Raw genomic sequence first — 14,498 nt, 5'->3', positions numbered from 1 at the left:
TACAAAATAAAAACAACTTTCTTGTCTCTTCTTTTCGTCCTTTCTTTTACTTTTCATCATTTGTAGCACGTTAAAATTAATATCTTTATTAATTCTTTGTCAGAGTATATTTTTAAAGTACGAATTTCACTTAGAGAACAAAACTTTCCGATGAATACTGAAATTTCGCTCTCAGCAACCGAATCTTTTCACCTACATTCTGGGGGTTAAAAAGCGAAAAAAAACAATTTTCAGATTACCAAAAGCTCTTTAGAATATTGTATTGGCATAAAATATTTCTAAAATTTCCTGTTATAATTAATTCAATCGAAAAAATATCAACATTTTACTATGGAGGAGGAGGAGGAGGTGAACCTTCCCTTGGCACAGGGAATAAGCCCTAACTTAACGTAGGGTTCACAGCGCTAAAAGATTGTAGATTATTTTCCAGCACTGTTATGAAATTTGGTCAGCATGAAAGGAAGTTCTTTATTTTCACTAAAAAGTGGTATTCTATTTGTCAGACTTAATTTTTCTTTACTGTTTCCCCTCCCTTTTTACCATAAAAAATTTAGCCCAAAACCCTTGGGGGATAGGCATTTTTAAAGGTTGGGGGGATGTCAAGAAGGGGGGGTCAGACCCCTTTCCGCACTATGAAGCCATTCCAAACCTACATTCTGGGGGTTATAACGAAAATGGGAGTCAACTTCAAAGACCAAAAAAATTAGCCTATCTATCAAAAGTAATGAAACTAACCCCCGGGAAAGGATTTTGGGATTCAAATTTCACCTACATTCTCGGGGTCAGGTGCTGTAATGTTTTGATTATTATTTATAATCGGCCAACTTGTTTCATTGTTTTCAACTAGTCGGAACTAACTATCATCTGTTTTCAAGTGGCAAGTGGAATGTTATAGAAGGAATCGGAATCTTACGTGATCCTACGGTAAGGGTCTCAAAATCAGAACTGATGAAGTCTAGGTTTGAAAGGACTATTTTGCAAGTATAAGCTTTAAAACGACGCTTTTACAAAGAGGACGAGAGCAAATGCTTGCTTTGTTTGATTAACTATGTTGTGTGGGAGATGTGCAAGACTCAGAAGGTTTCGATTTCGAACTCGAAAAGAATACAAGTTTCAAAAAAATTTCCGGAAACAATGTTGTTAGTACCACTATTCAGCTGAACATTTATTCTAAATAGTTCAATAGAGATATCGTTGAAATTAGCCTCGATCCCTTTAAGAGGGCGCAATGGCGGGCGTGTGGTGCGAGACAACAGCAGCAAAGCGCCTGTGTTGGCCGTGCGATAAGTATTTGCAAAAAGCTGTTTGCCCCTCGCAGGGGTCTGCTCACCGCCGCGTCAAAACGATTTGCGAAAGAACTCTACATGCAAAAACGGCAAAAACAGACCCTGTCAGACACACATCATGAAATTGCGCCCCTGTCAGATCAGGATTTTGCAATTTTAGATACCCTGTCAGTAATTCTGCAACACTGAAAAAGGTACCCTGACCAGCGGCACGTCCCCGTACCTATTTTTGCCTAAGTGCCCCCCCCGGGCTCCCTAGTCTAGAGAATGAAAGTGCAAACCCATGTTTCCTAGTCAACCCAGGGCAGCAAAACAGAAATTAATAAAAAGAAGTCTTACAAGATCTAAAACTATTTAAAACATCCAAAGATTACACCAAAGTCCATAAAAAAGTTTGCATGCATTATCATGACCAACCATGTTTTCTTGGAAAATGAACTCGCCTCTGTTTTCTTTTTTTTCATGTTTTCATGTAACAGAAAGCCCTATCTTCACTAGCAACTGGAGGACTATCCTATTTTTGCTTTAGAATTGCTCCGCGCTGTGTAGAGTGGCCCTTACGACTTTAGCGAAGTGAGCGCAAGCAAGCGGACTGCATGAAGAGAATGCAAATCGCTCTAGGGAGACCAGGCTGTAAAAAATAGTTTACAGCCTGGATATCCAGGCTATCTTTCCCCCAAATGCCACCATCGTGTGAAACAAATGGAAACCGTGTTAAAAATGTGAAAATCTACCATCTTGCGAACTCTTAGTTTTTTTTTTTTTTTTTTTTTTTTTTTTTTTTTTTTTCAAAATTTTTTTATCTTTATTTCATATATACTTACAATAGGGGCAATAAATTAGAGTAAATGTGGTTTTATAAATAAATAAAATAAATAATTGAAAACAATAACCGCTAGTGGCACTAGACTGTAGCTAGCAGCAAGTGACAATAAGTCTAACCTAGGGTCTAACGAAAATGACCGATTGAAAAAGAATGTAATAGCACAACTAAGTAGTTGCGCCGGGCTGTAAAGAAACAGAAACTTGAAAATTTCATAAAAACTCAATAAAATTTATAAAAAAAAAAAAAAAATTAATTAAGAAACATTAATTATTGCTAACTCTTGAACGAGAGTTAGTCAGTTCAATATCATTTGTATTCAGTTCTCTACTCCAAATGGAACGGGATCCACGAATACATAACAAAGACGATCTCAACAAGCTGAATGATATTTTTGATCGAATAAACGAAATTGATTCATGGAGACGTACACCACGTTTTTCAGCAAGCATCACGGCCAATCTTTTGTAGAATGTTTGGCATTCACGTCCCATACCTCCGTTTGTAGAAAATACTAATGGGGTGAAGGTACCATTTTCGACACTGTTCACACGTTCATTGTAATGTCTCTTTTTCTCGTTTTCGTTTCTTTGGAAGCACTTGCTGAGCTCCAAACCCCTGTACCTTCGAGCGCTTAGGTCAAAGACCCTAATATCAAAAAATGCTCTTTGGCCAGGTGTCCAGAACCCAGTTGCGCTAACGTCAAGTCGTGCTCCTTCGGACGTATTCGCGGTTTTGTGCGTCAGTCCTTCGCCGTCAAGGGTGATTAGTCTCGGCTCGTTTCGTACGTTGACGCATACCTCATCCAAAAGTTTAGCAGTGATATCTCGTACCTCGTTATGTCTAAGAGTAACGTAGCCTCCTTTCTTGCAGGACAAAGCATGGCTGATATCAAAGCGATTACCACAGACACATTCACTTGGTAGACGAGGGATACTCCAGTCATAACGAATTCGCAGTGCATCGTGAAACTGTTCCTTGTTAAGATCATAGCCTTGATCTCTGATTGGAAGGTTGGTCAACCAGTTCGATGCTCCGGTATAGCAATTGGCTTCATGGATTCGTTTTTGATCATCAGTCATTTCCGCCCTGATACGATCTTGTTTGTCTTGATTTCTTCGGGTTTTCTCAGTTTTGATCGCTGCTTTAGTTTTTGTTTCATTGTCATTTGGTGGTTGGAGGTTCAAGATTTGGTTTTGTAGATGTTTGGTGAATTGTCTCGAGTTTCGTGTTCGATGGGTGCGATCTCGCATACGTTTTTGAGACCGAGGCCTCCCAGTCTAGGTGGTAATGATAACAAGTCTCTTTCTAAGTCATTTACAATTTTACCCCCTGTAATGGCTGGAATGAGTTGGTGTCTGACGATTGTTTCGATGGGGTGTTAAGTAGTTTCCATTTCTGGAATTGTTCTTAAAAAATACGAAAAACGATGCTGGTAACCGCTGGTGTAACACGTGTATGCTGATTGTGGTTGAGTCACCGCTATTTCTGAAAGAAGAGTAAGTTCCTTGCACCATTTATCAACAATTTCTTTACAGTAACGGTCTTTAAAGTTTATACTACCAATAACTGCACCGAGATGCCTTTCACCGTCTTTCGAAACCTGGATGTTCGTTTCCCGGAAAATTTCTTCAGCCTTGTCTAGGTATTCCTCTTTAACGATAAGCCACGATTTAGTCGGTTGTGGAAAGTAGCCGAAGTGAGGACCAACGGTTGTAATTCGTGACCACCAGCGTTTTAACGAGAGAAGCTTTCCAACAGAAGTTATATCTCTTAGTTACGTCAATAATGGTCGCATAAATTATGTCGGAAACAAACTAACAAGAAAACGAAGTGGCATAAGTGGCATAAAAGGTGATGAAACAAATGGACCCATTATTGACCTATACTAGCAAGTAGTTGTCGCTAAGAATGCCCCGCAGAGCTTCCTATCGAAATATCCCTAAGTAAGCAAAATTACGCATGTGTAGATTTTTTAAATTCGTTTTATCAATAAAATTTAAGTTGGAGGAAGAAAGCTTGGTTTTAACTTTACTTTTAACTTTACTTTTGAGATGACATGGGATAGACATCTCAAAAAGAGAAGTTATCGCTCACATGTTATCACAGTGAAAACGCCAAAAATTCTGAAATTTATTTGATTCTTATAAAGTAGACACTTATAATAAAAATAAATATGCTCATCTTTTTCGCCATACTTTGTTTACTTTGTAAGACTTAATTACCGAAAGATATATTGCCTTCAATCAAGAGTTATTGATTTGATTCTTATAAAGAAAATGCTTATAATAAAGATAAATATGCTCATCTTTTTCGCCATCCTTTGTTTACTTTCTAATAACTAATTACCGAAAGATATATTGCCTTCAATCAAGAGTTATTGATTTGATTCTTATAAAGTAGATATGCTTATAATAAAAATAAATATGCTTATCTTTTTCGCCATCCTTTGTTTACTTTGTAAGAAATAATTACCGAAAGGCACGTTGCCTTCAATCAGAGTTATTGATTTGATTCTTATAAAGTAGATGCTTATGATAAAAATAAATATGCTCATCTTTTTCGCCATACTTTGTTTACTTTGTAAGACTTAATTACCGAAAGATATATTGGCTTCAATCAAGAGTTATTGATTTGATTCTTATAAAGTAGATGCTTATAATAAAGATAAATATGCTCATCTTTTTTGCCATCCTTTGTTTACTTTCTAATAACTAATTACCGAAAGATATATTGCCTTCTCAATCAAGAGTTATTGATTTGATTCTTATAAAGAAAATGCTTATAATAAAGATAAATATACTCATCTTTTTCGCCATCCTTTGTTTACTTTCTAATAACTAATTACCGAAAGATATATTGCCTTCAATCAGGAGTTATTGATTCGATTCTTATAAAGAAAATGCTTATAGTAAAAATAAATATGCTCATCTCTTTTGCCATCCTTTGTTTACTTTCTATTAACTAATTACTGAAAGATATATTGCCTTCAATCAAGAGTTATTGATTTGATTTTTATAAAGAAAATGCTTATAATAAAAATAAATATGCTCATCTTTTTATCCATCCTTTGTTTACTTTCTAATAACTAATTATCGAAAGATATATTGCCTTCAATCAAGAGTTATTGATTTGATTCTTATAAAGTAGATGCTTATAATAAAAATAAATATGCTCATCTTTTTCGCCATCCTTTGTTTACTTTGCAAGAACTAATTACCGAAAGGCATATTGCCTTCAATCAAGAGATATTGATTTGATTCTTATAAAGTAGACTTTCTTTAGGCGCTAAAACGGGCGTCGGTCAGGGCGTACGGAAGGCGTTTTGACACTGAAAATTATTATTATGGAGAAAGCCCGTTTTAAGGTGGTAGTCTACTGAGAAATGGAAAATCATCGAAAAAATTGTCGAATTTTGGTTTTTGGGTGTTTTGAAATCCTTAGGTCTTTCTGAACATCTCCTGGAAATTTCAGAGAGATATCTTTATTTTTCAGGTCGCAGTGAGCATTTTTGTCCTGCTGGGTGCTTGAAAAATCGCCCTAGCAACGGAAAAAATCCCGTTGCTAAGGACTTATTTCTTCAATCTCGGTCGGAACATAGCAATGTGATACACCAAAAGAAAGCTCTTTTTCGAGCGTCAAAATATTATTTTCCGTGACATTACGTCATCCTTAAAATTAAAGATGGTAGTTTCAGTAGTGTAAACATTTCGCTAAATGCACAGAGCGCGACGGTCCATTTTCCCTTTCCTACCGGGTGCGCCACAAAAAAGTTTCTCTCTTTAAAAGTAATTTTCTCGAAATCTAAAAATTTTAAAAGAACCATTCGTATTTCATTGGAAAGAAGAAAGATAGACTTAAATTTTGATGGGTCATTTATTAAATTCGATTCCTTAGATCAAAAGTTATATCTAATTGAATAAAAATGTTACTTTCAGAAAGTGCTCGAAAACGTTAAAAATCGACCTATTTTCAAAGAGAGAAACTTTTTTGTGGCGCACCCGGTATCTTTCACCTTACCTGTTATTCTACTTTCTGAGACTTACTCTCTCATTTCTGACTGAGTTTTCATACCTGTCAATCATTTGTCAATCAATTTCGACCAGTCTAATTTTCGCACCGAGTGGGATTCGAACCACCACCAAAGAAAGACATTCCGATCCGGAAGCCAGCGTTCTATCCGTTGAGCCATCGCCGCACAATCCCACGCAATTCATAACACATTATACCGAACTGGCAAAAGACGGGGGTAATGTTATTATAATATGGGTAAAAGTACCCCTTTTTTAAACCTGACTGAAATTCGAGCCGTTACTAGCAACCCTGCGGGGCCCAAGGCGCCGAGTATGCACCCGGCACAGTGACAAGCCGTTACTAGCAACCCTGACCCTACCTCCCAATACCCCCTGAATCACGGAATGACGGATAAGAAAAATTATCGGGGAAAAAATCGCTCTGCGCGCTCTGTGCATTTAGCGAAATCTAATAGCGAGACTCCTAAACGTTGTATTCGTAGAATTCAGGTACCGGATGGTGAACATTGAGCACGTCGCTCCCCTCGTCTACTACGAACTAGTGTATTTACGACGAAACGAACCGGTAGCGCAGTTGGTAGAGTAATCGCCCGCAAGCGAGAGGTCGTGAGTTCAATCCCCACTCAATTCGTTACCTTTGAGAAAACTGGGAAGTACATTAGTGCAGGATCCGTTGATTCATTACCCATAAGTAATACGCACTTGATTTCACACGAAACATTGAATGCTTTCAAGGAAATTTTGAACTCCCAAAAACCTTTCGCAGGGGTGTGCAATAGCACTACTTCGTCAATATCCTTTTATCATTTTTTAGCTTTTTTTCTTGTGCTAGATGTGTAAGTTTCAAGTATTGAATTTTTGAAATCCTGATTTTAAATTTGTTCAGTTTGTTAATCTCGTTACTAATAACATTACAAAATAATTCTGATCATTACAGTATTTTTAGTTTGCATTGAAAATGAAAAGCTTCGAGATTTTCTCCAGAGGTTTTTCGTTTTCCGTTACTTTAAAAAAAATGATAGACGTTGACGTTGTGAAAAATAATTGCGGAATTAAAAATGAGCCACAACTAACGGCAACTTCTCTATTTTTTTCACACCTATATGTTATTTCACAAGTTTTGCCGTTGTCGTTGCCGTTCTCGTTGTGACTGCGGAAAGTGCCTATTTTCTTTTCTGCGACGGTAAACCTTAGGTGAGATTTCGCTAAATGCACAGAGCGCGCAGAGCGATTTTTTCCCCGATAATTTTTCTTATCCGTCATTCCGTGATTCAGGGGGTATTGGGAGGTAGGGTCATTTCAGTCAGGTTTAAAAAAGGGGTACTTTTACCCATATTATAATAACATTACCCCCGTCTTTTGCCAGTTCGGTATAATGTGTTATGAATTGCATGGGATTGCTGTGCGGCGCTGGCTCAACGGATAGAACGCTGGCTTCCGGATCGGAATGTCTTTCTTTGGTGGTGGTTCGAATCCCACTCGGTGCGAAAATTAGACTGGTCGAAATTGATTGACAAATGATTGACAGGTATGAAAACTCAGTCAGAAATGAGAGAGTAAATCTCAGAAAGTAGAATAACAGGTAAGGTGAAAGATACCGGGTGCGCCACAAAAAAGTTTCTCTCTTTGAAAATAGGTCGATTTTTAACGTTTTCGAGCACTTTCTGAAAGTAACATTTTTATTCAATTAGATATAACTTTTGATCTAAGGAATCGAATTTAATAAATGACCCATCAAAATTTAAGTCTATCTTTCTTCTTTCCAATGAAATACGAATGGTTCTTTTAAAATTTTTAGATTTCGAGAAAATTACTTTTAAAGAGAGAAACTTTTTTGTGGCGCACCCGGTAGGAAAGGGAAAATGGGCCGTCGCGCTCTGTGCATTTAGCGAAATGTTCGCTATTTCAGGGTACTCCATTGCAGAGGCCCGGTAAAAATGGTAGGTAAAAATGCGCACTTTAGTACTGTGAAAGGTTAGAGGAATGTAAACATTGTGAATTTTTTTCTCCCCTTTAAAGAGAATGATTTAGATATTTGAACATGATATCAATGATAATCTTATAAGTCTCTCCTGAAAATTTCACAAAAATTCATCAAGAGGAAAAGAAGTTATGATTAAAAGGAGTTCTTTACCTACCGTTTTTCTGCTATGTTTTCTTGTGAGAACCAGATGTTTACCTACCGTTTTTTTGCGGAGGAGAGTGAATTTTCCGTGATCGCTAAAATCAAAACAATGGAAAATTGGATTGACGCGTGCGCAGTCGACACTCCTAAACGGTGTATTGCCACGAACTGAGACACAGCTAGTGTCCAATCTCCAACCAACCCGCTAACTTTGAGAGAACTGTTAAGCTATGTACATTGGGGAGAGGCATTAGCCCAACGGAGCCCCGATTTCGGACAACTAGTCCATCAACAGTCACTGTGTGAAATCAAGTGCGTATTACTTATGGGTAATGAATCAACGGATCAATGTACTTCCCAGTTTTCTCAAAGGTAACGAATCGAGTCAATGTTTTGTAAAGTTTTTTTAAAACAGAAAACTTCCCAAACTTTTTTTTCACACAGATTTACAGCTGAGAAATACAGTGCACTATAAGGGTTGGGTAAATCAAGAGAAAATGCACTGAAAGGGTACCTTTTCAGCCATATTGAACTGCACAGTAAGAGTACGATTTTGAAAAGCAGATTTTGCACGGCACATACCGTCGTTTCGAAATTGTGTGCCCCCCCCCTTCCCCCGGGGGAAATCCCTAGATGGAGCTATGTTGGTATTTTTTTTCAATAAAGTTGTTGCATTATTTTATGCTATATTGTCTCGAGTTTATAAAGTTCTTAAGGGCTCTGACCGTAGTCAGAAAATTGATTTTAGTATTTGAACATAAAAGTTATGTTTTAGGTTCTTTAACACTTTCAACAAAGAATTACCTTTATAAATTGCTCTTTAATCAAATTCCTTCAGAGTAATTAAGAATTTAATTGCAGAAATGACGTTATGAACTTTAAAAAGACGTTAATAATATGTTGCATCACCTTCTTTTATAAAAAGTGCTAAGTTTTAATGGGTAATTAACCTTTTTGTTTCAAAATTTCTTTACACTGTCCGCAAAGAATTGTTACTATTTTAAATTTTGCGGAAAATTTTTCTAAAAAGATGTGTCAAAAGTTATGACTGTTTTTTTAAGCAAAATCCAGATGAAAAATTGATGAAAAACCACTATTTTGAAGATTTCGAGACAAAGAAGCATTTACAAAAATTTTCCGCAAAAATTTTTATTGTTCGGTAAAAGATACACCATCTAGTGCGAAAGTTTTTTCAAAATGTTTTTTCTTCGCCGAAACTAAGCTCTTCAAAGTTGAAATACTCTTCCTCGCAAAAGTCTTCATTGTCTTCTTCATCAAATTTTTTCAATGCAATTTTTGAATTTTCAGATTCAGGAATAGTTTGTCTAACAGAAAATGTATAACATGCCATAGTTTTGTTGGTTACATCAGTCCGAAAACACATTTTAAACACGGCAATTATGAAAAATTCACTATGGTCAGAGCCCTTAAAAGAAAGACTTCATGATCCTTGTGATCTTCTAGCATTGATCATGAATTATCACCGTTTCTTTTTCTTTTTTCTTTTTAGCATTATTTTTTCCTGTCCTCCAATTTGTTTATTATCCAACATCGCTACCCCGACTGAAGAGTTGAAGAGGCCTCCATGATCTCTTGTCCAAGAAATAACGAGAAATTATCCTAGTTTTACAAGATTCATTTTTTGTTTGTTTTTCATTGTTCATAGTATAGAATTTACTAAGAACTAGACATATACGTTGTTTAAGACTTTAGATTCCTTTTTAAATTAAATAATTAAATAATTAAATAACAAATAAATAATATTGCTTATAAATAAGTGTAAACTGGTAATTTTTTGTTTGTTTTTCATTGTTCATAGTATAGATTTTACTAAGAACTAGACATATACGTTGTTTACGACTTTAGATTCCTTTTTAAATTAAATAATTAAATAACAAATAAATAATATTGCATATAAATAAGTGTAAACTGGTAATTAGAAGAAAAGCAAAAATGAGCAAGGCTAAATGGCATGCTTAAGGTTGATGGACTATTCGTTATGATAGTATTGAGATTTTACTGCTTCAGCTCGTGACTGCTGAAGAACTAGACATATATGTTGGCTACGACTTTAGATTCCTTTTTAAATTAAATAATTAAATAACAAATAAAAAATATTGCTTATAAATAAGTGTAAACTGGTAATTAGAAGAAAAGCAAAAATGAGCAAGACTAAATGGCATGCTTAAGGTTGATGGACTATTCGTTATGATAGTATTGAGATTTTACTGCTTCAGCTCGTGACTGCTGAAGAACTAGACATATATGTTGTTTACGACTTTAGATTCCTTTTTAAATTAAATAATTAAATAACAAAATAAATAATATTGCTTATAAATAAATGTAAACTGGTAATTAGAAGAAAAGCAAAAATGAGCAAGACTAAATGGCATGCTTAAGGTTGATGGACTATTTGTTATGATAGTATTGAGATTTTTTTACAACTTCAGCTCGTAACTGCTGAAGAACTAGACATATATGTTGGCTACGACTTTAGATTCCTTTTTAAATTAAATAATTAAATAACAAATAGATAATATTGCTTATAAATAAGTGTAAACTGGTAATTAGAAGAAAAGCAAAAACGAGCAAGACTAAATGGCATGCTTAAGGTTGATGGACTATTCGTTATGATAGTATTGAGATTTTACTGCTTCAGCTCGTGACTGCTGAAGAACTAGACATATATGTTGGCTACGACTTTAGATTCCTTTTTAAATTAAATAATTAAATAACAAAATAAATAATATTGCTTATAAATAAGTAGAAACTAAGACGCGTAAAAAATATGGGCGCGTAAAGAATATGGGCGCGTGATTTAGCAGACTCTTTGATTATCGCACTTGATCCGAAAAACTGCGCGTCACAAGTATGTGTATCAAGTGTCCCCTTTCCTGTTTCTTTTAATAGGGGAGGAGCAAAATAGTCTCGCTAGAATCTTACGTAGTGTAGTTTAGACTACCTGCCAACACACTTTCGAACCTCGAGCTCCTTAACGGTGGTCAAGATTGAAAACAACCACACTACACTACTGCGCCATGTCATAGTAGTGAGATATTAGATACATCAATGTTCAAGCTAAAGTGCTTCAACCAAGGTTTTGGGTTGAATTCCATATTCATGTACCTCATCTTTTACAACTTTAAAAGTGCCAAATATTCTCGGGTACCTAATAAGTGCCCCTCTGCTAATTAATTTTTTGAAAATGATCCACCCAGGACATTCTTATTCTAACCCCTCAATTTTTTGGAAAATCTATTTGAAAAGTTCCGTATTTTCCGTATTATCCTCCTTCCTTTTTTTCTTATGGAATTAATAAACCATGATTTCAGCAAGACTCATGTATCTTGACGATCCAATATCAAGTTGTGACAACTTTACGTACCGTGCTAAAAGAGGCTTAGTGCATCGAGCAAAATAAACCAAAGCAACAGTATCCCCAATGTGTGTACAAAATCGTTGATTGTTGCCTGGACTATCGAAGACGTTGATATCAGTTTGTGATAGGCGCCTTAATAAATTCAAATTTTCTGTATGTCGGTTATGTAAAATTAAGAATGTGATGATTTTTCGTGATCCAAGATCGATTTGTATCCATCCATTTTTACTACTATCTGTGTGACAGATTGAGGAGCCTGGGCCGAATTCGCCATCAGTACAATACGAACTGTATTGGTTTCCATACGTTGTTGACATCAGTACAGGTTTGTGAATTGCCATGTTTTCTTGAAATAAAGAGTAGAATAAAGTCTGTCACCATAAAAAACTGCAGCGGAGACAATAACGGCAGTACTTTTGATCGAACTCGAATTAAATAGCTGTTTAATGCTTATTTAAAAGAAATGCAACAGTGAGACATTATCAAATATGAAATAATCAGCAAAAGCTTTGAGAATGAAGATGAAAAATGAGAAAAAAAATCCTTCTTAAACCCCGGGGGGGGGGGCACACGATCTGAAAACGACCAAACGTTCGGCCCAAAATTTGGCTTCTAAAATCAGACCCTTACAGTGCAGTGAATTTCCATGAAAAATCGTACCCTTACAGTGCACTTTTTCAAAATTTTTGCAATTTTCCAAGAAAATGTCGAATTTTTCCTCCAAAATTGACCAATTTTGTGCCAATTTTACCAAAAAAATTGCAAAAGCTTACAGTGCAGTTCAGTGCAGTTTTGTAATGTCCTACCCTTACAGTGCACTAGCTGAACTATGAAAAACCTACCCTTAAGGTCCGAACGTCTGGTAGGTCATTTACCTTGAGTGCCCCCCCCCCGGGGGTTAAACCAAGGTCAAATTTTCAGCAAAAAATTCATTGTTCTATGATCTTTTTTGGTAAAAGTTTACAAACGTTAATCTTAAATTAAAAAAAAACTTCCTTTGAGGTTTCGCTTAGGACCATAGAATGAATCTACAGGGAAAAAGATTAAAAAATATGCCTCAAAATGACCATATTGTACAATACCTGTTAGCTCATTCATGCAATGTTCATCGTAGGTTTGAAACGGACATAGACATTCATAAGTGTCATTGTCATAATGTGGTATACATTTATGGTATGGATTGATACACGTATCTTCCCATTCACAATCATGCTATAAAAACAATGAGACTTAGAGACACAGTACATGACAATTTTTTCAACAAACACACACACACACCCCATCAGAATAGATGTCGCCCTTTTGTACACTGCACCCCCTCCTGAACCACTATATGTGTTATTGAAATTTAAAATAAACTCACACTGATAGCATAATGTGTCGATCCAATTTGTTCAACAAAACTTGTAGAATTTCTGAAACGGTCAGTGCCCAGTAGTTGACATTCAAGGTGGCCAGCACTGGCTAGTGCGTTCTGTACTACAACATTGGTACTGGTGCACGTGTCAAAATTGATACAATGTGCAATGCAATTCGAGTTTGATGTTATGTTACTTGTAATAACTTGTATTGGTGTTACATCAAGGATGTGATTGACATGGGCCACCATATTTGCAAATCCATATTGTACTGAAATAAAACGCGGCTCTTGAATTCACTTGAAAGGTTGAAATGAATATATAAATTTGGTATTGCGTAACCCATGTCTATTTATTATGAACTTACTTAATTCTTGCCTTAACTTAAGGGCAAGATAATATAAAATGATAACAATTTATACTGTCGATGTTTTGGCTCAAACTAAAGAATGATTATGGATTGAAACCTTCGCAAGTAAAATTATTGTCAATAGGACTAAAAAATCATTTAAAATCTAAAAAGTCTTACCACTGCTATTTGTCTGCACCGTACTAAGCCTCTTAATTTGTTGACAACGACAACAGCTTGGCAGAATCACCAATGAAATACGTAGAAATATCCCGAAGAACAGATTCATACTCCTTATCTTCATCGATAACTCACCGTCGACATAGGCTATTCTAACTGGTAAAATAAAACTTTCTTGGTAAAATATATATTTATATAATTTAAGTAATAAATTTTAACCCCACTAACGTTATGAACGAGCACAAAATCGAAATCTTATTAATTCTATATAAAAAAAACGTAGAAATCGAATCAATTGAACGCTTTGTTTGACTGCGATTTCTTTTTTTTCCAGGACAAAATTATTCAAGTTTGTCATTTCTTTTTAGTTATTTTTAAATATTTTCTTCCATTTCTTTAATTTAAAATTCTGACGTTTGTGCTAACTTTTATCGTCTTGACAATATTGAATAGTACCTTATTGTTAGCCATTGCATTCGATAATGTCAAACGGTTAAGATTGAGGGGATGAATTGACTAATCTATTCAAGTTTTTTCATTATCCTCTTTCTTCTCCTAGAAAATCCTCAAAATAATATTTTTAACCTGTGCATTGATCACCGGTCGCGTTTGAAACCCAACTGCGTATACCAGGGCACTGATACAGCGGAGTTTTAAAAGACATGACAAGCAAAAAAAACTCTCTTATTTAAGTGTCTTGATCATAGCAATGATTTAAAATGAAAATAGGAAGAAGAACTAAAATACAGGAGCGATAATCTATGATAATCAACCCCACAACAATTGCCATAACATACACGACAATAACCTCTAGCCAATAGACGGTAATCTCTTACACCACTGTATCACAGACCCGCTGGGACCTCAGCCCCACTGAAAAATTCGGCCAAATTCTCGTCCCCGAAGGGAAAAATACCCTACAATTTCATCCCCTGGAAGATTGACTTTGATTTCATCCCCGTTC

The 14,498-nt window shown here is 35.7% G+C and overlaps 1 protein-coding gene across 1 annotated transcript; it reads right to left on the bottom strand.

Annotated features, from left to right (window-relative positions):
- Positions 1-10,037: 10,037 nt before the first annotated feature.
- On the bottom strand, positions 10,038-14,235 carry LOC136804009 (uncharacterized). The gene is made up of 4 exons (XM_067060751.1): positions 13,535-14,235; positions 13,011-13,276; positions 12,730-12,859; positions 10,038-11,993 (listed from the first exon to the last, which is right to left on the bottom strand). The coding sequence occupies exons 1-4, from the start codon at positions 13,656-13,658 to the stop codon at positions 11,581-11,583; spliced, it is 933 nt and encodes a 310-aa protein (XP_066916852.1). The 5' UTR covers positions 13,659-14,235; the 3' UTR covers positions 10,038-11,580.
- Positions 14,236-14,498: the final 263 nt, after the last annotated feature.

This window comes from Clytia hemisphaerica, unplaced genomic scaffold, assembly GCF_902728285.1.
Source record: "Clytia hemisphaerica strain Z4C2 unplaced genomic scaffold, Clytia hemisphaerica genome assembly, whole genome shotgun sequence".
Classification (NCBI taxonomy): Eukaryota; Metazoa; Cnidaria; class Hydrozoa; order Leptothecata; family Clytiidae; genus Clytia; species Clytia hemisphaerica.
This window is presented reverse-complemented; position numbering and strand designations above follow the sequence as displayed.